A 25,790-nucleotide genomic window follows, 5' to 3' on the forward strand; every position below is an offset into this window, starting at 1 on the left:
ATTATTTGCTTTTAAATATAAATCAGAAATAACCAACTTAAAATGGAAAATTTTAAAAGAAAAAAAAAAGGAAAAAAAGAAAAAAAAAAGGAAAAAAAGAAAAAAAAAAAAAAAAAAAATCCCCCCCCCCCAAATTTTTTGAACCCCCTTATGATTCATCACCCCCAAACTCAATCCCAGCCTTCCCTTTGTGGTATGGTACCTTGCAGTACAATTTCAGAGAGATCCATACACTTGAACACAAGTTATTGTCTGGAAACTAGAAAAATGCTTATTTTTGGCCCCTTTTTGGCCCCCAATTCCTAAACGTTTCGGGCAATTACCCCCAAACTCAATTCCAGCTTTCCCTTTGTGATATGGAACCTTGTAGTACAATTTCAGAAATATCCAAACACTTACACACAAGTTATTGTCATGAAACTAAAAAAATGCTTGTTTTTTGCCCCTTTTTTGGCCCCTAATTCCTAAAATTTTGAGGCAATTACCCCCCAAATCAATTACAGCCTTCCCTTTGTGATATGGAACCTTGTGGAACAATGTCAGAGAGATCCATACACTTACACACAAGTTATTGTCTGAAAGTTACAAAAATGCTTATTTTTGGCCCCTTTTTGGCCCCTAATTCCTTAACTGTTGGTACCATAACCCCCAAAATCAATCCCAACCTTCCTTTCGTGGTATTGAACCTTATGGTGAAATTTCATGGAGATCCATTCACTTAAACTAAAGTTAGAGTGCGAAAACCAATGTGTCTTCGGACGACGCCAGACGACGCCGGACGACGACGACGACGACGACGACGCCAACGTCATACCAATATACGACCAAAAAATTAAAAATTTTTGCGGTCGTATACGGTCGTATAAAAACTTAACTATAACCACTGAACCATGAAAATGAGGTCAAGGTCAGATGACACCTGCCAGTTGGACATGTACACCTTACAGTCCTTCCATACACCGAATATACTAGACCTATTGCTTATAGTATCTGAGATATGGACTTGACCACGAAAACTTAACCTTGTTCACTGATCCATGAAATGAGGTCGAGGTCAAGTGAAAACTGTCTGACGGGCATGAGGACCTTGCAAGGTACGCACATACCAAATATAGTTATCCTATTACTTATAATAAGAGAGAATTTAACATTACAAAAAATCTGAACTTTTTTTTCAAGTAGTCACTGAACCATGAAAATGAGGTCAAGGGCATTGGACATGTGACTGACGGAAACTTCGTAACATGAGGCATCCATATACAAAGTATGAAGCATCCAGGTCTTCCATCTTCTAAAATATAAAGCTTTTAAGAAGTTAGCTAACGCCGCCGCCGCCGCCGCCGCCACCGCCGGATCACTATCCCTATGTCGAGCTTTCTGCGACAAAAGTCGCAGGCTCGACAAAAATGCACTTTTTTTTGTTCTTTAGAACTTTTTATTAATATCTTAAAGAAATAAAGGCTTTAGAGCAAATGCAATGTGATTTCCATTATAACTAATATTTCAAAGGGGCATAACTCGTTAAAAATAATTGATCAGAACTTATTTTCAAAAGTGTCAAAGACATTACTGATATAAGTTTCATAAATTCTGGCATGAATTGAACACATGAGAGCGCTAACAATGCAATTTTCCATATAATCAATATTTCCAATGAGCATAACTCTTTTAAAAATAATTGATCTGCACTGATTTTTGAACTCGTCAAAGGCATTGATGATATATACCTATAATATAAATTTCATAAAAATCTCGAAAGAATTGTACACATTAGAGCGCTCATAAGGCAATTTTCAATATGATTAATATTACCAAGGGGCATAACTCTTTTAAAAATTATTGATCGGCACCGATTTTCGATCTCATCAAAGACCTTACTGATATAAACTTATCATTTAAGTTTCATAAAATTCTGGCAAGAACTGAACACATGAGAACACTAACAATGCAATTTTCCATACAATCAATGTTTCCAAGGGGCATACTCTTTTAAAAATAATTGATTGGCACTGATTTTCAAACTCAGAAGTGTGTAAAGTTTTAAGCAATAATCATAAATTGTTTTTGAGATACGGCGCGACATGTGAAAAAAAACACATACCTGTTTTAGTTACTAAGTCCCGTAACTCAAAAAGTTTTAATCTTATTTTCACCAAAAAGTATACAGATCGTTTGACCATCATAAGAAACAACTATATTAAGTTTCATGAAATTTGGAAAAGTTGTTCTCAAGTTACGGTGCGACATGTTTACGCTGGACGGACAGACAGACAGACGACATTTGTATACCATAAAACGTTCCGTCAAAATTTTGACGGGCGTATAAAAATGAAAAAAAATGGTAAAATTTGTCATTTATGGGCAATAACTCCTATAAGAATTTGTCTTACAGTTTTGACGTATATGGACAATAGGTAGAGGTCATTATTCTGAACATTTTTGTTCCTTTCAGATTTTCTCTATTTATAACAGTTCAAACAATAATAGACAAAACTTGCATTTACCCCTATGTTCTTTTTATAGCAATGTCGGCCATGTTGGTTAGTAGGTGGGGTCATCGGACACAATTTTTAAACTAGATACCCTAATGATGATTGTGGCCAATTTTGGTTAAATTTGTCTCAGTAGTTTCAGGAGAAGATTTTTGTAAAAGATTACAAAAATTTACAAAAAATTGTTAAAAATTGACTATAAAGGGCAATAACTCCTTAAGGGGTCAATTGACCATTTTGGTCATGTTGACTTATTTGTAGATCTTACTTTGCTGAACATTACTGCTGTTTACAGTAGTTTACAGTTTATCTCTATCTATAATAATATTCAAGATAATAACCAAAAACTGCAAAATTTCCTGAAAATTACCAATTCAGGGGCAGCAACCCAACTACGGGGTTGTCTGATTTGTCTAAAAATTTCAGGTCAGATAGATCTTAACCTGATGAACATTTTAACCCCAGTCAGATTTGCTGTAAATGCTTTAGTTTAAGAGATATAAGCCAAAATCTGCATTTTACTCCTATGTTCTATTTTTAGCCATGTCGGCCATCTTGGTTGGCTGGCCGGGTCATCAGACACATTTTTTAAACAAGATACCCTAATGATGATTGTGGACAAGTTTGGTTAAATTTGGTCCAGTAGTTTCAGAAGAGAAGATTTTTGTAAAAGGTTAAAAAAAAATTCAAAAAATGGTTAAAAAATGACTATAAAGGGCAATAACTACTTAAGGGGTCAATTCACCATTCTGGTCGTGCAGATTTATTTGTAGATCTTACTTTGCTGTACATTATTGCTGTTTACAGTTTATCTCTATCTATAATAATATCTATCTCTATCTATAATAATATTGAAGATAATAACCAATAACTGCAAAATTTTCTTAAAATTACCAATTCATGGGCAGCAACCCAACAATGGGTTGTCTGATTTGTTTGAAAATTTCAGGGCAGATAGATCTTGACCTGATGAACAAGTTTACCCCATCAGATTTCCTCTAATTGCTTTGGTTTCTGAGATATAAGCCAAAATTGGCCAAGTTTGGTTAAATTTGGTCTAGTAGTTTCAGATGAGAAGATTTTTGTAAAAGTTAACGACAACGACGACGGATGACGGACGCCAAGTGATGAGAAAAGCTCACTTGGCCTTTTAGGCCAGGTGAGCTAAAAATGTATTTTCAAAAGTTTGCTTCAGACATTATCTCTTAATCATAAAAAGGTTTCAAGAAATTCTGTTGTGTTGTTTCAGAGGAGTTGTGATGACAAACTGTTGCAGTAGTATATTGAAGCAAATGAGTTCAAAGGGGCGTAACTCCTAGAAAAAAAATTGAATCGTAATTTCCTGTCAATATGCACATCTACATAGTATGTCCTTATTATCTAAAAAGGTTTCATGAAATTCTGTTGTGTGGTTTCAGAGGAGTTGCGATGACAAACTGTTGCAGAAGTATATTAAAGCAAATAAGTTCAAAGGGGCGTAACTCCTAGAAAAAAAATTGAATCGTAATTTCCTATCGATATGCACATCTACATAGTATTTCCTTATTATCTAAAAAGGTTTCATGAAATTCTGTTGTGTGGTTTCAGATGAGTTGCGATGACAAACTTTTGCAGAAGTATATTGAAGCAAATAAGTTCAAAGGGGCGCGTAACTCCTAGAAAAAAATTGAATCGTAATTTCCTGTTGATATGCACATCTACATAGTATGCCCTTATTATCTAAAAAGGTTTCATGAAAATCTGTTGTGTAGTATGAGAGGAGTTGAGATGGCAAGAAACAGGACTACGGACTGACGGACGGACGGACAGACGGATGGACGGACAGACGGGTCAAAAACATTAAACCCTCCACAACTTCGTTGCGTGGGTTATAATTATAGTTGACCTATTGCTATTAGTATTTGAAACTAGAGGCTCTCAAGAGCCTGTGTCGCTCACCTGATTCTACTTTGGTTTTGGAAATCATGTAAAAAATAGATTAAAATCATAACAGATACCCTAATAATTAGTGAGGCCAAATTTGGTTTAATATTGGTCCTGTAATTTAATAAAAAATCCTGGTGGCCATCTTGAACAGTAAATCGGCAACAAAGTAGCAACACTTCATCAGCACCTCATAAGAAACATTTATGCCATGTTTTGGTTTCATTCCATTCAGTGCACCTCTAGAAGAAGCATTTGTATGTATTTCCAAAAGGGTCTTATGTTGTTGGAAGTCCCCCCATTGGCAGCCATCATGGATGAAGGATCAGCTTCAAAGTAACAAAACTTAGTCAGCACCTCATAAGGAACATTCATGTCATGTTTGGTTTCAATCCATTCAGTATGTGGTTCTCTAAAAGAAGACATTTGTATGTATTTTCCATAGGGTCCTTTGTTAAACATTGTCCCCATCTGACGGCCATCGTGGATGAAGGATCAGCTTCAAAGTAACAACAATTGGTCAGCACCTCAAAAGGAACATGCATGCCATGTTTGGTTTCATTCCATTCAATGGTTCTCTAAAAGAAAACATTTGTATGTATTTCTCATAGGGTCCTATGTTAAACTAAGTCCTCCGCTGGCGGCCATCATGGATGATGGATCAGCTTCAAAGTAACAACACTTGGTCAGCACCTCAAAAGGAACATGCATGCCATGTTTGGTTTCATTCCATTCAATGGTTCTCTAAAAGAAAACATTTGTATGTATTTCTCATAGGGTCCTATGTTAAACTAAGTCCTCTGCTGGGGGCCATCTTAGATTATAGATCAGCTTCATAGTAACAACACTTAATCAGCACTCATAAGGAACATTCATGCCATGTTTGGTTTCATTCCATTCAGTGGTTCTCTAAAAGAAGACGTTTGTATGTATTTCCCATAGGGTCCCATGTTAAACTAAGTCCCCCGCTGACGGCCATCTTGGATGATGGATCGGCTTCAAAGTAACAACACTCTGTCAGCACTTCATAAGGAACATTCATGCCATGTTTGGTTTCATTCCATTCAATGGTTCTCTAAAAGAAGACATTTGTATGTATTTCTCATAGGGTCCCATGTTAAACTAAGTCCCCTGCTGGCGGCCATCTTGGATTATGGTTTGGCTTCAAAGTAACAACACTCGGTCAGCACCTCATAAGAAACATTCATGCCATGTTTGGTTTCATTCCATTCAGTGGTTCTCTAAAAGAAGACATTTGTATGCATTTCCCATAGGGTCCAATGTTAAACTAAGTCCCCCGCTGGCGGCCATCTTGGATTATGGATCGGCTTCAAAGTAACAACACTTGGTCAGCACCTCATAAGGAACATTCATGCCATGTTTGGTTTCATTCCATTCAGTGGTTCTCTAAAAGAAGACATTTGTATGTATTTCCCATAGGGTCCTATGTTAAACTAAGTCCCCCGCTGGCGGCCATCTTGGATGATGGATCCGCTACAAAGTAACAACACTTGGTCAGCACCTCATAAGGAACATTTATGCCATGTTTGGTTACATTCCATTCAGTGGTTCTCTAGAAGAAGTTCAAAATGTAAAAAGTTAATGACGACGGACGACGGACGCCAAGTGATGAGAAAAGCTCACTTGGCCCTTCAGGCCAGGTGAGCTAAAAAAGACCAAAACAAAAAAAGTTAACATTGACCAAAGAACTATAAAAATGAGGTCAAGGTCAGATGACACCAGCTAGACAGACATGTACACCTTACAATCATTCCATACACCAAATATAGTTGACCTATTGCTTGCAGTACTTGAAAAACAGACCAAAACACAAAAAAATTAACAATGACCAATGAACCATGAAAATGAGGTCAAGGTCAGATGAAACCTGCCAGTCTGACATGTACCCCTTACATTCATTCCATACACCACATATAGTTGACCTGCTGCTTGTAGTATCTGAGAAAAGGACCTAATCATGTAACTTTAACCTTGATCACTGATCCATGAATTGAGGTCGAGGTCAGGTTAACCCTGTCTGATGGACATGTAGACGTTCCAAGGAACCCATATACCAAATATAGTTATTTTATTACGCATAATAAGTGAAAAATCCTCATGACAAAAAAACTGTAATTTGTTTTCAAGCAGTCACTGAACCATGAAAATGAGGTCAAGGACAATGGGCATATGACAGACGGAAATTTCGTAACATAAGGTATCTGCATACAAGGTATGAAGCATCCAGGTCTTCTACCTTCTGAAATATAAAGCTATTAATATTATACAAATAGTTTACGCTGCCGCCGCCGACAGAGAGAAATGTCTCGCATACTATGACTTTTGTCGCAGGCAAGACAAAAACTAAGTCCATTTATCAGTAAAATATGGAAAAAAGAAAATTAATATTTTTAAAATTTTGCTCTGGATATTGTATTTTGGTCATACACAAGCTTCTGTCCAAATCTCAGAAAATTCCATGAAGGTTTGACAAAGTTTTTGATGTTTAAATAAAATGCTTTGCTGGGGCGCAGCTTGATACGACCGCAGAGGTCGAACCCTGAAGAGTTGGGGCAAGTATGGACACAACATTCAAGCTTGATACAGCTCTGAATTTGGATTGTTATTAAATATTTGACACAGCATAGGTTTCTGACACAGAAAGAATGTGGTCTAAGAACTTGAATGTTTTTAATTTACCTATTATGGTCCAATGTCCAAAATCAAAACACATGTTTAGATTCAGCATATCAAAGAACCCCAAGAATTCAATTTTTTGCTAAAATCAAACTAAGTTTAATTTTGGACCCTTTGGACCTTAATGTAGACCAATTTAAAAAACGGGACTTAAAATTAAAAATCTAAATACACGGTTAGATTTGGAATATCAAAGAACCCCAATAATTCAATTTTTGATGAAATCAAACAAAGTTTAATTTTGGACCCTTTTGACCTCAATATGAACCAATTTGATAGCGGGGCCCACAAATAAAAAATCTAAATTCATGGTTAGATTCAGCATATCAAAGAACCCCATATATTCAATTTTTGTTGAAATAAAAAAAAAGTTTAATTTTGGACCCCAACTTGGACCAACTTGAAAACTGGGCCCATAATCAAAAATCTAAACACATGTTTAGATTCAGCATATCAAAGAACCCCAAGAATTCAATTTTTGTTAAAATCAAACTAAGTTTAATTTTGGACCCTTTGGACCTCAATGAAGACCAATTTAAATAAAATGCTCCGCAGGGCGCAGCTTGATACGACCGCAGAGGTCGAACCCTGAACAGTTGGGGGAAGTATGGACACAACATTCAAGCTTGATACAGCTTTGGATTTGGATTGTGATTAAATATTTGACACAGCATAGGTTTCTAACACAGATTGAATGTGGTCTAAGAACTTAAAAATTTTAAATTGGACATTCACCTATTATGGTCCAATATCCAAAATCTAAATACATGGTTAGATTCAGCATATCAAAGAACCCCAAGAATTCAATTTTTGATGAAATCAAACAAAGTTTAATTTTGGACCCTTTTGACCTCAATGTGGACAAAGTTGATAACGGGGCCCAAAAATCAAAAATCTAAATACATGGTTAGATTCAGCATATCAAAGAACCCCATATATTCAATTTTTGTTGAAATCAAACAAAGTTTAATTTTGGACCCCGATTTGGACCAACTTGAAAACTGGGCCCATAATCAAAAATCTAAATACATGTTTAGATTCAGCATATCAAAGAACCCTAAGAATTCATTTTTTGTTAAAATCAAACTAAGTTTAATTTTGGACCCTTTGGACCTTAATGTAGACCAATTTGAAAACGGAACCAAAAATTAAGAATCTAAATACACGGTTAGATTCGGCATATCAAAGAACCCCAATAATTCAATTTTTGATGAAATCAAACAAAGTTTCATTTTGGACCATTTTGACCTCAATGTGGACAAAGTTGATAACGGGGCCCAAAAATCAAAAATCTAAATACATGGTTAGATTCAGCATATCAAAGAACCCCATATATTCAATTTTTGTTGAAATCAAACAAAGTTTAATTTTGGACCCCGATTTGGACCAACTTGAAAACTGGGCCCATAATCAAAAATCTAAATACATGTTTAGATTCAGCATATCAAAGAACCCTAAGAATTCAATTTTTGTTAAAATCAAACTAAGTTTAATTTTGGACCCTTTGGACCTTAATGTAGACCAATTTGAAAACGGAACCAAAATTTAAGAATCTAAATACACAGTTAGATTCGGCATATCAAAGAACCCCAATAATTCAATTTTTGATGAAATCAAACAAAGTTTAATTTTGGACCCTTTGGACCTCAATGTGGACCAATTTAAAAACGGGGCCCAAAATCCAAAAACTAAATACACGGTTAGATTCAGCATATTAAAGAACCCCATGAAATCAAGAATAAAACCCCATTGAAATTGGTCAAGAAATAAGCAATTTATAGGAAGTATCTTCTTTTGCACAATCCTGTGCTATTAAATATTTCTTGCTATTGCGCAATACTGTACAATTGACAATTTCTTGCTATTGCGCAATATTGTGCTATTGGATATTTCTTGCTATTGCGCAATACTGTGCAATTGAAGATTTCTTGCTATTGCGCAATACTGTGCAATTGAAGATTTCTTGCTATTGTGCAATACTGTGCAATTGAAAATTTCTTGCTATTGCACAATACTTATTATATAATAATTTACATATCCTGTTTGGTGTGTATCTCCTACCATATCATTATTATTTGATTTTAAATATAAATCAGAAATAACCAACTTAAAATGGAAAATTTTAAAAGAAACAAAAAAGGAAAAAAAGAAAAAAAAGGAAAAAAAAATAAATCCCCCCCCAAAATTTTTTGAACGCCCATTATGATTCATCACCCCCAAACTCAATCCCAGCCTTCCCTTTGTGGTATGGTACCTTGCAGTACAATTTCAGAGAGATCCATACACTTGAACACAAGTTATTGTCTGGAAACTAGAAAAAAATGTGTTTTTTGGCCCCTTTTTGGCCCCAAATTCCTAAACGTTTAGGGCAATTACCCCCAAACTCAAACCCAGCTTTCCCTTTGTGATATGGAACCTTGTAGTACAATTTCAGAAAGATCCATACACTTACACACAAGTTATTGTCATGAAACTAGAAAAATGCTTGTTTTTTGCCCCTTTTTTTGCCCCTAATTCCTAAAATTTGGAGGCAATTACCCCCAAAATCAATCCCAGCATTCCCTGTGTGATATGGAACCTTGTGGTGCAATGTCAGAGAGATCCATACACTAACACACAAGTTATGTCTGGAAGTTACAAAAATGCTTATTTTTGGCCCCTTTTTGGCCCCTAATTCCTTTACTGTTATTACCATAACCCCCAAAATCAATCCCAACCTTCCTTTTGTGGTATTGAACCTTGTGGTAAAATTTCATAAAGATCCATTCACTTAAACTAAAGTTAGAGTGCAAAAACCAATGTGTCTTCGGACGACGCCGGACAACGACGACAACGACGACGCCAACGTCATACCAATATACGACCACAAAAATTTTTTTGCGGTCGTATAAAAACGGGACCCAAATTAAAAATCTAAAAACACGGTTAGATTTGGCATATCAAAGAACCCCAATAATTCAATTTTTGATGAAAATCAAACAAAGTTTAATTTTGGACCCTTTTGACCTCAATATGAACCAATTTGATAGCAGGGCCCACAAATAAAAAATCTAAATACATGGTTAGATTCAGCATATCAAAGAACCTCATATATTCAATTTTTGTTGAAATCAAACAAAGTTTAATTTTGGACCCCAATTTGGACCAACTTGAAAACTGGGCCAAAAATCAAAAATTTAAATACATGTTTAGATTCAGCATATCAAAGAACCTCATATATTCAATTTTTGCTAAAATCAAACAAAGTTTAATTTTGGACCCTTTGGACCTTAATGTAGACCAATTTGAAAACTGGACCCAAAATTAAAAATCTAAATACACTGTTAGATTCGGCATAACAAATAAATAAATGTGATCAAAGATTTTAAAAATCTAATGCGCCATACTGTGCAATTAAAGATTACTTCTTGAAATTTTTCAATATTTGAAATTTGAAAAAAAAATAATATTTGAAGAATAATTCTTTTTAATTTCTGAAATCTGAAATGAGAAAAAATTGACTTCCCACAATTTCTTTTTATCCCCCCCCCCTTTTTTCCCCCAAAAAATTCTTTCCCTCAAGATATGGTCATAATCTCAATTCAAATTTCCAATGGAGTTGGCAACCATAATTACCCATTTAAATTTACCATAGTGCTAACTTAATCTATTTTATAATAGAATTAAAAATATAGTGTCAAATCTTCCATATGGATTTTTTTGTAAAAAAAAAAAAGATGCAACATTTGCAGATATTTTTACTGGTCTGCCTTTATAAATATGCATTTCTTTAAACATAATTTAAAAGCAGTGTAAGGGAAGTAACCAAAACGTTGTATTTGGATTACCTCCCTTAGACTGTATTAAATCATCTTTATTGTTCATTAACCATTACTTTATACATAATTTAAAAGCAATGTAAGGGAGATAATTTCAATGATGTATTTGATTTATCTCCCTTACACTGCTTTAAATTATGTTTTGTACTAAAGTATTTGTCCATTAACCAGGACAACCTTGTTTTTCCCCCTTTTTTGCCCCTAATTCCTAAACGGTTTGAGCCATAACCCCCCAAAGCAAATCCTAACCATCCCTTTGTGGTATGGAAACTTGTAGTATAATTTCAGAGGGATTCATACACCGTTCCACAGTTATTGTCTGGAAACTAGAAAATGCTTATTTTTGGCCCCTTTTTGGCCCCTAATTCCTTAACTGTTGGTACCATAACCCCCAAAATCAATCCCAACCTTCCTTTTGTGGTATTTAACCTTATGCTTAAATTTCAAAAAGATCCATTCACTTAAACTAAAGTTAGAGTGCGAAAACCAATGTGTCTTCGGATTTTTTTGCGGTCGTATAAAAACTTTAACCACAGACTGAACCTAAATGTTGACGCCGCCGACAGAATCTAGGATCGCTATGTCTCGCTTTTGCAACATAAATGTCACAGGCTCAACAAAAAGAAGGGCTTTCCTGCAACTTCATTCTAAGAGTCATTGAGAAAAAGAAAAAAAGTCAATATCAGGATATTTTTACTTATAAAAAAACTTACTTTAACAAAATTGTTAATAGACAGAAGTCAGATATCTTTGCTAAGTAACCATGAACTAGCTTCAAAACTATGCCAAGAAAACATAAAACATTTTATTTGTTTATAATAAATTAGTACAGATTTTATAGTTTTTTCTTAAATCCAAATAAGCCCTAGCCTTTAAATTAAATGATTTATTTCAATCCTATCAAATTCCAATGTAATTCCAAGAAAATCTTCTCCCGAAATATAACTTCATGACAAGGTCAAAGTTTTATCCAACTAAATCCACTTTGTTTTCAAGTCTTTTCCGGAATAAAATCCAGACTTCCAAACAACAAAAATTTACAATTTAATGAAACCAATTACAGTTTCCACATATTTTTATTCCACTGTATAACTTTAATAATTCCATTACCATATGAATCAAAACACTTTTTTACTTCAATAAATTTCGCCAAAAACATCTGTGATTTTTTTTATATATAAGTAAAAAGAGATGAGGGATACATCCCAATGAGACAGCAACCTAACAATACATAAGAAATCAAGATTGATTGACTGATTAATAATTGCTTAAAAAAGCACCTGTGCGAAAGGGCTAGAAAGGGTTTCAGGTTACAATATACCATTAGATTTTATGGGCGCAGCCATTTTATGAAGATAACATGGTATTCAGAATTAAGAGTATGGCTAATCCTGATTGGTCGATGTATGCACCCGTTATTTTTTATAATTAGAGACTTTGTGCACTCTGCATTATACCAAAGGCAAAATAATATATTTTCCTTAGCCCTAACAGAACTGAGATGTCTTTTCAGCGCTAGGATGAGACACCCGTTTTTTTTAAGTGCAAAATTTTTAGCAAGGGAGATAAGTACAAATTACGTTAAGAAAAGCAAAGGGAACCTATATTTTTTTAACCAAAAAATACTGCTAAATAATTTTTCTTTAATTCTAGCAAGGTTTCATTAAAAAAATCAACTTTCTAAAGTCTGTATCTCGAAAAAGGCTATCATTGTCACCTATGGGGAAATTAATTGTTTATTGCGATCTTCAAATATATTAAACAAAGACAATCAAAGATAATGGCAATTTTATTAAAATTCTATTAAGAGTTATTTTAGTGAAAAATATTTAAGAGTTGAAACCAAAATTGTTGAGGAAAAACCCCAGGTAAATCTAGTCATTATAGCTATATATAGTCAATCTGTTTCTCAACAACAATACTCACTCCAAATTAAAGAAAAAATCTTTATAAAATATAAACATAAATTGAACTGACCCGCTGTAAAAAAAAATTTAGTTTGCACATAAACAATTAATGCTATAAATTTAAACACATGAAAATAAAAAATCTTTTCGTAATTAAAAATATCACATGGAGTTTAAAGATTCCACATAAAATATATATATACCGGTATATATACATGTATAGATTTTGTAATGATTTCACTCCCATCCCACAGATCTATTTTAACTATAACGAGACAAAGCATTATAACTGGTATTGAAATGTAATTTGGTTAAGTATAGTTTTATCAACTTGGCTTCTCCTAATTTGACTCCATTAACCAACTTCTGTTTATTAAGCACTTTATTGACATGTAATTACAATAGAGATTTTTTGGGGGAAATCTATTCTGAAGAAGGATTTTCAACTTTATAAAGACACAAAAGAAAGGTACTTAGAAATAAATTTACATCTATAATATGATTGAATATTTCCAGTGGGTGTGCTAGTTTTCTGTCAGATGATTATTTTAGTTTTTTTAATTCTTATAGAATACCAACTCAGCATTTTTTATTTTTTTAGGTCAGCCCAATTTTTCCAATTGGCCGGTTCTATTTGTTGAAGGTACCAATTTCTGTAAAATAAGTTTTTGAGCCTGCTGAATTTCCTTGAAAATTTCATGTACTGATTATTAAAATAATTTGCACCAATATTAGGATCTTAATATATTGCACATTGTATACCGTATTGAGGCTTGTATAGTCCACAGTATTTTCTCCAAAATTAATATTGCCAGGCAGGGGTGCAGATAATAGAGTACGATAAGCAAGAAACAAGAGAAAAACTAGATTGAGTTTACGTTTGTTTACATTCCACCATGTTTGATAATGAAAATGTAGAGGGCACCCTTATAGTTTTTGAAAACCAATAATTTACCTAATCCATATTAATATGCAATTTTAATTCAAAATCAAATGCTTCATTACAAATTACTAGTTTCTTTTCATAGCATTGCATAGTATAAACTGGAATCCCCTTGTATTTACCAGAAAGAAAAAAGTATATAAATCAGCCGGGAACGTTATGCATTACAATGTATAAACCACAGAACGTAATCAGTTATTTGTTCCGTGTTGGTATTTCATACTGACGAATGAATTTTGTTCAAGATGAAGATCATTCAAACATTAATGTTATGAATATATTTAATAGTAATTAACTAAAGAACGGAACTGTTTTAGTTTCAAAGTCGTATTCTAAGATTACCTATGAAGTACAGATTTTCCACACTCTCACCGTTATTATTTTCTATTTACACGTGCAATATGAACTTCCGCTTAATATGAATTACAACTTTCCCGATTGTTTATTCATGATTTTGACTTATTTTAACACTCGTGGAGTGTTCTTGAATTATTTACAAGCATTTTCAACTTTTACTTTACAATTGAAAACAGGTTTTTCCATGAAAATACCGCAAACAATCACACACGATTTGAAATTTCCTAAGTTTCATCAGACGTTTTCAAGCAGTTACAAAATTTTTTTTTCTCCAGAATTCTTGTGGCAAAAAAGGGGGGTGCAGACATTAATGTACCAGTGTGGACTTTACAAGGCTGATTACGGTATATGATATCAGATTGTGATATGTGCAGTTCTGATACACTTTTCTAGCTAATGACTATTGAAAGGGCAAAAATAAAAAAATCAATTGATTTTTAGAATTTCCCCATGATATAAACAAGAGGCTGTCAGATTGACAGCAAACCCGATTTTCCTGCAGTAAAATATTTGCAAATAGGATCAAGAAAAAAAAAAGAATTTTTGTAGGGTTTTTTCAGAAATAGAAAGGCCAAAATCAATCTAAGTATCACTTTTCGCTACTTAAAGGTCTACAACTCAACAACTACAAAAGTTAAAATTGTGAAAATCGAACTTGACCTTCATTTAGTCACAGGAAACAACATACCTAAATTTGAAAAGATTTCCTCAAAGTGTTTTCATGTTATTGAACGGACACTGTTTGGCAGCCGCCCAGCTGCCGGCCATACATCACCAAACTAATAACCAATATTTTACTTCGGAAAACTGGTTAAAAATTGATATTTATGAGAGAAAAATATTTTAAGGATGAGTCATATCATTGTCCATGGAAAAACAGTAGAATAGAAAGCTAAAAGCTAGATAAAGTGATGCCCCCACACTCCACTCAGAAGGAACTGTATTATAACAAAGTCAATGTAGAACTTTCTTTGAGATATTATTGTGTCTGGGAGACACAAATGTTGCCCCTGCAGATGCAAAGTGTTATTTTAAAATACACAAAGTTGAGCAAGAGAGCACATAGGTCTATGGTTCACTGTAGGAGGAGTTATCTGGAAACGCTACGCACCTCTTATGGAAGTATATACCTGGTACTCCAAAAATGACAAGTTCAACTATCTCCCAAAAGAGCAAATATTAATAAAAATCAAAACCCTGACCACATGCACACCTTCAATATATATATACAAACAGCCAGCAAAGTGAAAACTTCCTAGCATTCAAACTGTAGGAGCTATGCAGAAACGCTATGCACCTCTCATGCAAGTATATACTCCAATAAAATGCTTCGCTGGGCGCAGCTTGATACGACCGCAGAGGTCGAACCCTGAACAGTTGGGGCAAGTATGGACACAACATTTAAGCTTGATACAGCTCTGAATTTGGATTGTGATTAAATATTTGACACAGCATAGGTTTCTAACACAGAAAGAATGTGGTCTAAGAACTTCAATTTTTTTAATTTACCTATTATGGTCCAATGTCCAAAATCAAAATACATGGTTAGATTCAGCATATCAACCCCATATATTCAATTTTTGTTGAAATCAAACAAAGTTTAATTTTGGACCCCAACTTTGACAAACTTGAAAACTGGTCCCATAATCAAAAATCTAAACACATGTTTAGATTCAGCATATCAAAGTACCCCAAGAATTCAATTTTTGTTAAAATCAAACTAAGTTTAATTTTGGACCCTTTGGACCTTAATGTAGACCAATTTAAAAAACGGGACCCAAAATTAAAAATCTAAAAACACGGTTAGATTTGGCATATCAAAGAACCCCAATAATTCAATTTTTGATGAAATCAAACAAAGTTTAATTTTGGACCCTTTTGACCTCAATATGAACCAATTTGATAGCGGGCCCACAAAATAAAAAATCTAAATACATGGTAAGATTCAGCATATCAAAGAACCCCATATATAAAATTTTTGTTGAAATCAAACAAAGTTTAATTTTGGACCCCAATTTGGACCAACTTGAAAACTGGGCCAAAAATCTAAAATCTAAATACATGTTTAGATTCAGCATATCAAAGAACCCCATATATTCAATTTTTGTTGAAATCAAACAAAGTTTAATTTTGGACCCCAACTTGGACCAACTTGAAAACTGGTCCCATAATCAAAAATCTAAACACATGTTTAGATTCAGCATATCAAAGAACCCCAAAATTCAATTTTTGTTAAAATCAAACTAAGTTTAATTTTGGACCCTTTGGACCTTAATGTAGACCAATTTAAAAAACGGGACCCAAAATTAAAAATCTAAATACACGGTTAGATTTGGCATATCAAAGAACCCCAATAATTCAATTTTTGATGAAATCAAACAAAGTTTAATTTTGGACCCTTTTGACCTCAATATGAACCAATTTGATAGCGGGCCCACAAATAAAAAATCTAAATACATGGTAAGATTCAGCATATCAAAGAATCCCATATATTCAATTTTTGTTGAAATCAAACAAAGTTTAATTTTGGACCCCAATTTGGACCAACTTGAAAACTGGGCCAAAAATCTAAAATCTAAATACATGTTTAGATTCAGCATATCAAAGAACCCCATATATTCAATTTTTGTTGAAATCAAACAAAGTTTAATTTTGGACCCCAACTTGGACCAACTTGAAAACTGGGCCCATAATAAAAAATCTAAACACATGTTTAGATTCAGCATATCAAAGAACCCCAAGAATTCAATTTTTGTTAAAATCAAACTAAGTTTAATTTTGGACCCTTTGGACCTTAATGTAGACCAATTTAAAAACGGGACTCAAAATTAAAAATCTAAATACACGGTTAGATTTGGCATATCAAAGAACCCCAATAATTCAATTTTTGATGAAATCAAACAAAGTTTAATTTTGGACCCTTTTGACCTCAATATGAACCAATTTGATAGCGGGTCCACAAATAAAAAATCTAAATACATGGTTAGATTCAGCATATCAAAGAACCCCAAGAATTCAATTTTTGATGAAATCAAACAAAGTTTAATTTTGGACCCTTTTGACCTCAATGTGGACAAAGTTGATAACGGGGCCCAAAAATCAAAAATCTAAATACATGGTTAGATTCAGCATATCAAAGAACCCCATATATTCAATTTTTGTTGAAATCAAACAAAGTTTAATTTTGGACCCCGATTTGGACCAACTTGAAAAGCCCATAATCAAAAATCTAAATACATGTTTAGATTCAGCATATCAAAGAACCCTAAAAATTCAATTTTTGTTAAAATCAAACTAAGTTTAATTTTGGACCCTTTTGACCTTAATGTAGACCAATTTGAAAACGGAACCAAAAATTAAGAATCTAAATACACGGTTAGATTCGGCATATCAAAGAACCCCAATAATTCAATTTTTGATGAAATCAAACAAAGTTCAATTTTGGACCCTTTGGACCTCAAGTGTGGACCAATTTAAAAACGGGGCCCAAAATCCAAAAACTTAATACACGGTTAGATTCAGCATATTAAAGAACCCCAAGAATTCAAGAATAAAACCCCATTGAAATTGATCAAGAAATAAGCAATTTATACAAAGTATCTTCTTTTGCACAATACTGTGCAATTGAATATTTCTTGCTATTGTGCAATACTGTACAATTGACAATTTCTTGCTATTGCGCAATATTGTGCTATTGGATATTTCTTGCTATTGCGCAATACTGTGCAATTGAAGATTTCTTGCTATTGCGCAATACTGTGCAATTGAAGATTTCTTGCAATTGTGCAATACTGTGCAATTGAAAATTTCTTGCTATTGCACAATACTTATTATATAATAATTTACACATCCTGTTTGGTGTGTATCTCCTACCATATCATTATTATTTGCTTTTAAATATTAATCAGAAATAACCAACTTAAAATGGAAAATTTTAAAAGAAAAAAAAAAGGAAAAAAAAGAAAAAAAAAGAAAAAAAAAGAAAAAAAAAAATCCCCCCCCCAAATTTTTTGAACCCCCTTATGATTCATCACCCCCAAACTCAATCCCAGCCTTCCCTTTGTGGTATGGTACCTTGCAGTACAATTTCAGAGAGATCCATACACTTGAACACAAGTTATTGTCTGGAAACTAGAAAAATGCTTATTTTTGGCCCCCTATTCCTAAACGTTTCGGGCAATTACCCCCAAACTCAATTCCAGCTTTCCCTTTGTGATATGGAACCTTGTAGTACAATTTCAGAAATATCCAAACACTTACACACAAGTTATTGTCATGAAACTAGAAAAATGCTTGTTTTTTGCCCCTTTTTTGGCCCCTAATTCCTAAAATTTTGAGGCAATTACCCCCAAAATCAATTACAGCCTCCCTTTGTGATATGGAACCTTGTGGTACAATGTCAGAGAGATCCATACACTTTCACACAAGTTATTGTCTGGAAGTTACAAAAATGCTTATTTTTGGCCCCTAATTCCTTAACTGTTGGTACCATAACCCCCAAAATCAATCCCAACCTTCCTTTCGTGGTATTGAACCTTATGGTAAAATTTCATGGAGATCCATTCACTTAAACTAAAGTTAGAGTGCGAAAACCAATGTGTCTTCGGACGACGCCGGACGACGCCAGACGACGACGACGACGACGACGTCGACGCCAACGTCATACCAATATACGACCAAAAAATTTTTAATTTTTGCGGTCGTATAAAAATGACAAAGTACAACTATCTCCCAAAAGAGCAAATATCAATAAAAATCAAAACCCTGACCACATGCACAAACCTCCTAGCATTCAAACTGTAGGAGGAGTTATCTGGAATAGCTATATACCCATAATGGCACGGACGGAAGGATGGACGGACAGACGGAAGGAAGGAAGTACAGACGGGACGGACAGGGGTAAAACATTATGCCCCCCAATTTTCAGTTGCGGGGGCATAAAAATCTTAATAATCCTAAAGCTATCTGTGCTATACTTCATACAAATTTTAAACTTAATGTCATAAAATATGTTTTAAAACAATAACAGGGTACTAGAAGTAAGTTTATTCACAATTTGAATTCAATATGATTTCTACAAAACCACCCCATGGATTAAAAAATTTACCCAAATAAGATAGTCAAATTTAAAAATGTTAAGAAAGTCAAATATAAAAATATAACCTTCAATAAAGAATTATTATTGTAGCCCATGGGCATAAAGCGGTAGAATCTGTTTATATAATGATTTAATGGAAATTGCAGTGTAATGATTTGAATGGAAATGGCGGCAATTTACACGAGACTTGAATCAACATGTGGTTTATCAAATTTTATCAAACCAGTCAGGATAGGTTTAAATGCTTACTAAATTAGAGAAAAAGCTGATACTGGTATATTTCAAGTAGTTTATCATTTGTAATCTCACATATCTAGATGCAAAATTGGGTATTCCAGAAATAACCATGATTGTTTTATTAATAGATGATTATGACTCTAACTTTTATAAACAATATGCACTGATTTGGCATTAAAAACAACCAATCAATCCATCTAAATGGCATATCACAATGTATTTTCAAAAGTACAAAAATGGACTTTTATATAATACCAATTTTGAAAAATGCATATTTCCAATACATAAAATCCTTAAACCCATAATTTTCACAAACATGAAATACTCAATTCAACAAATAAACTTTTTTTCACTACATACAATTATAAATTCTATTTAAAATCTGATCGCAATAATCTCAATTCATGCAATCTGACTGGCATATCTTAATTCATGCAATCTTACGGGCAACTGAAAACTTGTTGATATCTATTCTCTTTCATTTTAAATGTACAAATCAAGGTCTTGCCCTCACAAATCACAAGCCCATGTAACTTTTTATTCATAAGTTTACAACTTCATATTATGAGCTGCATTTCCAATGGATTAAAAATTAGTTGAGCATATAAAGGACACCCTCCTAAGTCTATTTTAGCAAAATTTGAAACACAACCTTCAATAATATGTCATTTTCTGTATATGCAGGAAATTTCATGCAATATTTTGGGGATTGGTTTAAGATTTTTAATGATGTGCTAGTATTTCCTGTTTTCAACATGATTTTTTTTTCACATGATTTTGAAAAAATTATTTTGTTAATTCAGTACAGATTTATTTTTACAACTGAGCTGTATTCAGGGAAACTACAAAAATAACACTGCTGACAATACTCACCCCTTTCTGAAGCACATCAACTTGTTCTTTCACATTGACACCACCAATAATTAACAGCTCTCTTAAAAAAAAACAAAAAAATTAAAAATCAAAAAAATTAAAAATAAATAAAGTAATCAATATCAATATTAGTGAATAACAATTCTATGTCTAATTCAATATTACAAATAGATAGGGTTCATGTAGTTCAGTTTTTACACAAACTTTTGTGTACTTAATTGTCTTTTTTTTTATGTCATGGTCCATTTCTCTTCAACTACTGAGTTTTAAATGTCCCTTTGTTATTTCCCCCCCCCCTTTTTTGGTACAATTCACAATCTTTATCATGTCACATACATCTTCTTTTTTTAAATTGTACTAAGATTGTTCTTTGATGCTGTACGAGTTTTGCTCATTGTTGAAGGCCGTACAGTGACCTATAGTTGTTAACTTCTATGTCATTATGTCTCTGGTGAATAGTTTTCTCATGGACAATCATACTGTATCTTCTTATTTTTATATCAGTCTCTATAATCTATGGAAAGTTCTGTTATACAGATGATAGTTGTCTGTATCCTTGTTTACGAAATAATAAAATTGTGACTTCTGAATCATACATACTTTGTTTCTACTGCTGATAAAAAAAACTCTAATGCATTACATCTACAAACTCTAGTCAAAGTTGATTACATACTTCAAATGTAAGCATACCTGATTGATGGGTTTGATAAATGAACTTTGAACTTTTGAATCTGTGTGAAAGTCTGAAAATTGAATAAAGAGATTCAGCATGCTACTACATACAGAAGATCTGGCATCAACACGAATTACTTATTTTAACAGCAGTCAATGCTATGGTTCAATAAACGTATTTACACTTTTGGTATTTAGCTGAATTTTGTCTCCGAATGACCTTAGATCTGTCTCCCGAATAACCTTCTGACGTCAAGCAACAATCACTTTTTGATTATGACGTCAATTTTTTATAAATTGTGATGTCAAATTTTACGGGAACTTGTGTGATTTTAAGCAATGGAGGACAAATTTGCATGCAAGTGTAAATACGTCAATACAACAAATGTTTTATGAATATTTTGTTGATAGCCATCTTGACTGGCTTTTGGGGTTATGACATAAATGCTATAAAATTTGAAAGAAGATTTTGTAAGAACTTTATACAACTAGAGGCTCTAAGGGGACTGTATCAATCACCTCTCAATTTTGCATAAAATTGAAACAATGCAACAAGAATATTCGTGTTGAAGGAAAACTGTGGGTCAAAATCTTCTGGCCACTTATTTGTAGAGCTTGTCTTGCAGATCTTTTTGCTTTTGTAGACTCATGGTGTTTTAGAGCTTGACCTATTGTAGAGACACAAGTTTTGTCTGAAAGTTAATCTCCAGATTTTTTTAGATTGTTTTTGTCTTAGGTTGCTGTCTTATTTAAGTGTACTACATTCCTCCTTTAATTCATATGATTTAAACTTGAATTCATGGTTTTTCTAAAGAATACAAAGCTAACACATCAGTTCAGCACTATTCTTTCATCTGAACATCCATTCACAAGTATTTGATAATCTACAATTATGGCCTTCTTTGGCATTAGTCTTGTTAGATCGTTTTCCTGATGGCAATAGCCCAAGGGTAAACAAGATGACAATTCTGAATGTCTTTTGATTTTGATGGATGTAGTTTCTAATTCAACTGAACAAACCATGACTAGACCAAATAACTAGAGGCTCTAAAGAGCCTGTGTTGCTCACCTTGGTCTATGTGCATAATCAACAATGGATTCTCTCCAACATTGTAGACCAGAATAGAATTCATGACAAAAATTTCTTTTATGTTGATCTTGTATTGCTGATCATTTTGTCTGTTTAGTTTCTTTCTAATATTCTATCCTCTTTAGTTTTTGCTCAAAACAGAAAAGAGGGTAAAAAAATCCTCATTTAAGGGCAATCACTCCATGAAGAGTGATAGTCCACTAAATTTATCGGCAAAAATTGACTTGTTTGTGGATCTTGCCTTACTGATCATTTTGTTATTTTTAAAAAGTTTCTATTCATCTAATATAATTTTTATCATAAAAGACAAAATGCCAAAAAATTGGTAAAATTAGTAATTTAAGGTCAATAACTCCTATAAGAAGTTGCCTGACAGTTTTGACGTCAATGAACATTTGGTAGAGCTCAACATTCTGAACACTTTTGCTCTGTCAGATTTTCTATATTTATAACAGATCTCAAAATAATAGACAAAACTTGCATTTTACCCCTATGTTCTATTTTTAGCAATGTCGGCCTTTGGTTGGCTGGCAGGGTCATCGGACACAATTTTTGAACTAAATACCCCAATGATGATTGTGGCCAAGTTTGGTTAAATTTGGTTCAGTCATTTCAGAGGAGATGATTTTTGTAAAAGTTAAGGGAAAACGGTTCACGACGACGGACAAAGTGATGAGAAAAGCTCACTTTGCCCTTTGGGTGAGCTAAAAATAGGAAAGCACCTAGGAATATGACTACTGCAATAAGAGAAATTTTATCTAAGCGACTGCCTATCATAAAAATTTGGATTCATTTGCAGACAACATTAGGTAATCACCTAACAGGGAAAATTTCAGATTGTCATGAGGGTAACAAAAGAGGTGTTACTCTTGGTAGGTGAATTTGTGAGGATGTCATTTGTGACCATCATGTGATTGTAATTTGTACCAATCAGAATTATCCTAATTAGTTCTAAAGGTTTTATAAACCATTTAACATAACGCCAGTAAACTTTGTGCAGAGTTTTTAATTGTAAACTTAATCCCTTTTATTTTATTCCATATGGTTTAGACAGCCATTTTTGAAAATCTTATAAAATCCACGTTATTTTTTCATAATTTTGGACAGAAAAAAGGTGCCAATGTTAAATGTATGAAAATTCTAGAGAGAATCATTTCTTGCCCAATTTTCAATGGCTTATATATCTCAAAAGCAAGGACACAGAATTTTAATTTTGTTCTGCTTTTTCAGCTCAGTTATTTATATTCTATAAATTTATAACAGTCTTTTTTAAAGCTTGTAATTTTGAAACAGACAATGCTGGACTGTAACATATAACACCATGTAATAATAAAAGAACTTTCAATGCATACAAAGATCCAGCAGTTACATAACAGTTAGTGAAGTTATAAATACTTTTCAATCATCTAAGTGATGCAAAATAATCTTATTCCCAAAAGTTATGATATATAAATAAATCATGTGGACAAGTCTGTTAGCATGTCAGATCAATACGACAAAAACGAATATATTAACTTTGTTCTGGCTTAAAAAACCATTACCAATTTATATATATAACTGTAGGGAAATTTCTGGCAGATTAAAATTTATTTGATATTCTATATCTCTGAAAGTTAATGGCTTTTCAATATAGACAGTTTCACATTATCTTATTACAAAATGTCAACTCATCTTCAACTTGAAACTGGTATGATTATAATAGCAAAACTTTTTCTTAAGAACATATAGTTAAATGGCATATCTTGAATTAGTAAAGCTAAGGCGACTAGGACATTTGTAATATTTCTAAATATAAAAGGAGATGTAAGGGCATACATCAATGAGACAGCAACCCAACAACACAAAAAAGATAACAAGAGAACAATCAACAAGATTCTATACCATATATAAAGTTCATAATTGCTCATAATTGCTAATTGCTAATAGTCTAGAAAAGCTCATAATTGCTCATAATTGCCAGTAGTCTAGAAAAGTAGTAAGTAATTTAAATAGAAACAAAGTAAGATCTGAAGAATTAGTCTAATTATATCTTTTCTTAATGAATTACCACCTTCATTAATCTTCTACCACTGAATTAGTCAGACTTAACTGCGAGGTCAAAGTGCATCAAACACAGATGATGTTTTCTAGCAATAATTGGAGTTCAATTATGGTGTCAGGTACTTGAAGATGATACATATCATAAAAACTTAGAGAAATGGATAACTTATTTATAAAACTTAATTTTTTTTCTCACCTGTTCTGCTAATTCTCTTGAAGGCTGAAATATACAAAAGTTTCTATAATGTTTAACATTGAAAAGACAAACTCAATTATTGTAAGGAACACAACAAAATAGTAATTGAATTATTTGTAAGTCAAGTGACAAAGTTACTGCAGTTACTAAAACAAAAATCAAACAAGAAATAATTTTGGATACTCCAAATGACAAGTAACACATGAATTGGCCTTTGTCCTTTAATCCAATAAAACAACTGGACTGCCTTTTGTCCCATGGGCAATGAAATCTTTTTATTTTGAGTCACTCCTGAGTCAATTACCAGTCTAATTACATTTCTCTTATAAAATACAACAAAAGAGAACACACAAAAATTGGACAACTACATAGTAGATTTAGTAGATCTTGTTGTCAAGGTCACAATACAATAATGTCTGAACTTACAAGTAAACAAATTAATCATAACACCAGCAACAGATATAATAAACTGCTTCGCTGAGCGCAGCTGGATACGCCCGCAGAGGTCCAACCCTGAACAGTTGGGGCAAAAATGGACACAATATTCAAGCTTGATACAGGTCTGAATTTGGATTGTAATTAAATATTTGACATATTACAGGTTTCTGAATAAATGTAGTCAAAGAACTTGAAATTGTTTATATGGATTGAATTTATATTCAATTAAAGATTTCTTGCTGTTGTGCAATACACTGTGCTGTTGCGCAATACTTAGTAAATCTGTTGTCAGACTATAAACAAATAAAGTTCAATTAATTCTCAATGTCATATTAGAAATTTATGAAAATCAAAAGGGAGCTTACATCAATAGATATAAACAATTCACCAAAGTTTCATGAGAATTGCTGACAGCATTTTTGAGTTATTGTCCGAAAACTGGAAAATCCCCCCTTTTTTAATGAATAAAACCCCATAACTCAGAAATGTAAAATGTAAAATTTATAAAATTCTAAAGGGAGCTTACTTAAATAGATATAAACAATTCACCATAGTTTCATAAGAACTGCTGAAAGCATTTTTGAGTTTTTGTCAGAAAACTGGAAAATCCCCCTTTTTTATGAATAAAACCCTGTAACTCGGAAACGTAAAATCTAAAATTTATAAAAATCAAAATGGAGCTCATGTCAATAGATATAAACAATTCACCACAATTTCTTGCAAGTTGGTGAAAGCATTCTTGAGTTATTGTCCGAAAAACTGGAAAATCCCCCTTTTTTAATGAATAAAACCCCATAACTCAGAAACGTAAAATTCAAAATTTATAAAAAACGAAAGGGAGCTCACGGTCAATAGATATAAACAATTCACCAAAGTTTTATGCAAATTGGTTAAAGCGGTTATGAGTTAATGTCCGACATGTTGACGACGGACGGACAGACGGACAGAGGTATACCATAATACGTCCCGTAAACGGGCGTATAAAAATGAACTTTATGCTTAGCATAAC

At 33.1% G+C, this 25,790-nt stretch overlaps 1 protein-coding gene across 1 annotated transcript in view; it reads right to left on the reverse strand.

Annotated features, from left to right (window-relative positions):
- The window catches only part of LOC127700426 (ATP-dependent RNA helicase DDX1-like), a 270,402-nt gene that overhangs the window by 209,301 nt on the left and 35,311 nt on the right, over positions 1-25,790 (reverse strand). Inside the window, exons 14-16 of the mRNA XM_052203879.1 lie at positions 24,344-24,367; positions 21,036-21,088; positions 20,346-20,406 (exon numbers count right to left, since the gene is read on the reverse strand). Coding sequence (XP_052059839.1) covers positions 20,346-20,406; positions 21,036-21,088; positions 24,344-24,367 — 138 coding nt within the window. The remainder of the gene's footprint in view (positions 1-20,345; positions 20,407-21,035; positions 21,089-24,343; positions 24,368-25,790) is intronic.

The sequence above is a fragment of the Mytilus californianus genome, unplaced genomic scaffold (assembly GCF_021869535.1).
Source record: "Mytilus californianus isolate M0D057914Y unplaced genomic scaffold, xbMytCali1.0.p SCAF_5, whole genome shotgun sequence".
Taxonomy (NCBI): domain Eukaryota; kingdom Metazoa; phylum Mollusca; class Bivalvia; order Mytilida; family Mytilidae; genus Mytilus; species Mytilus californianus.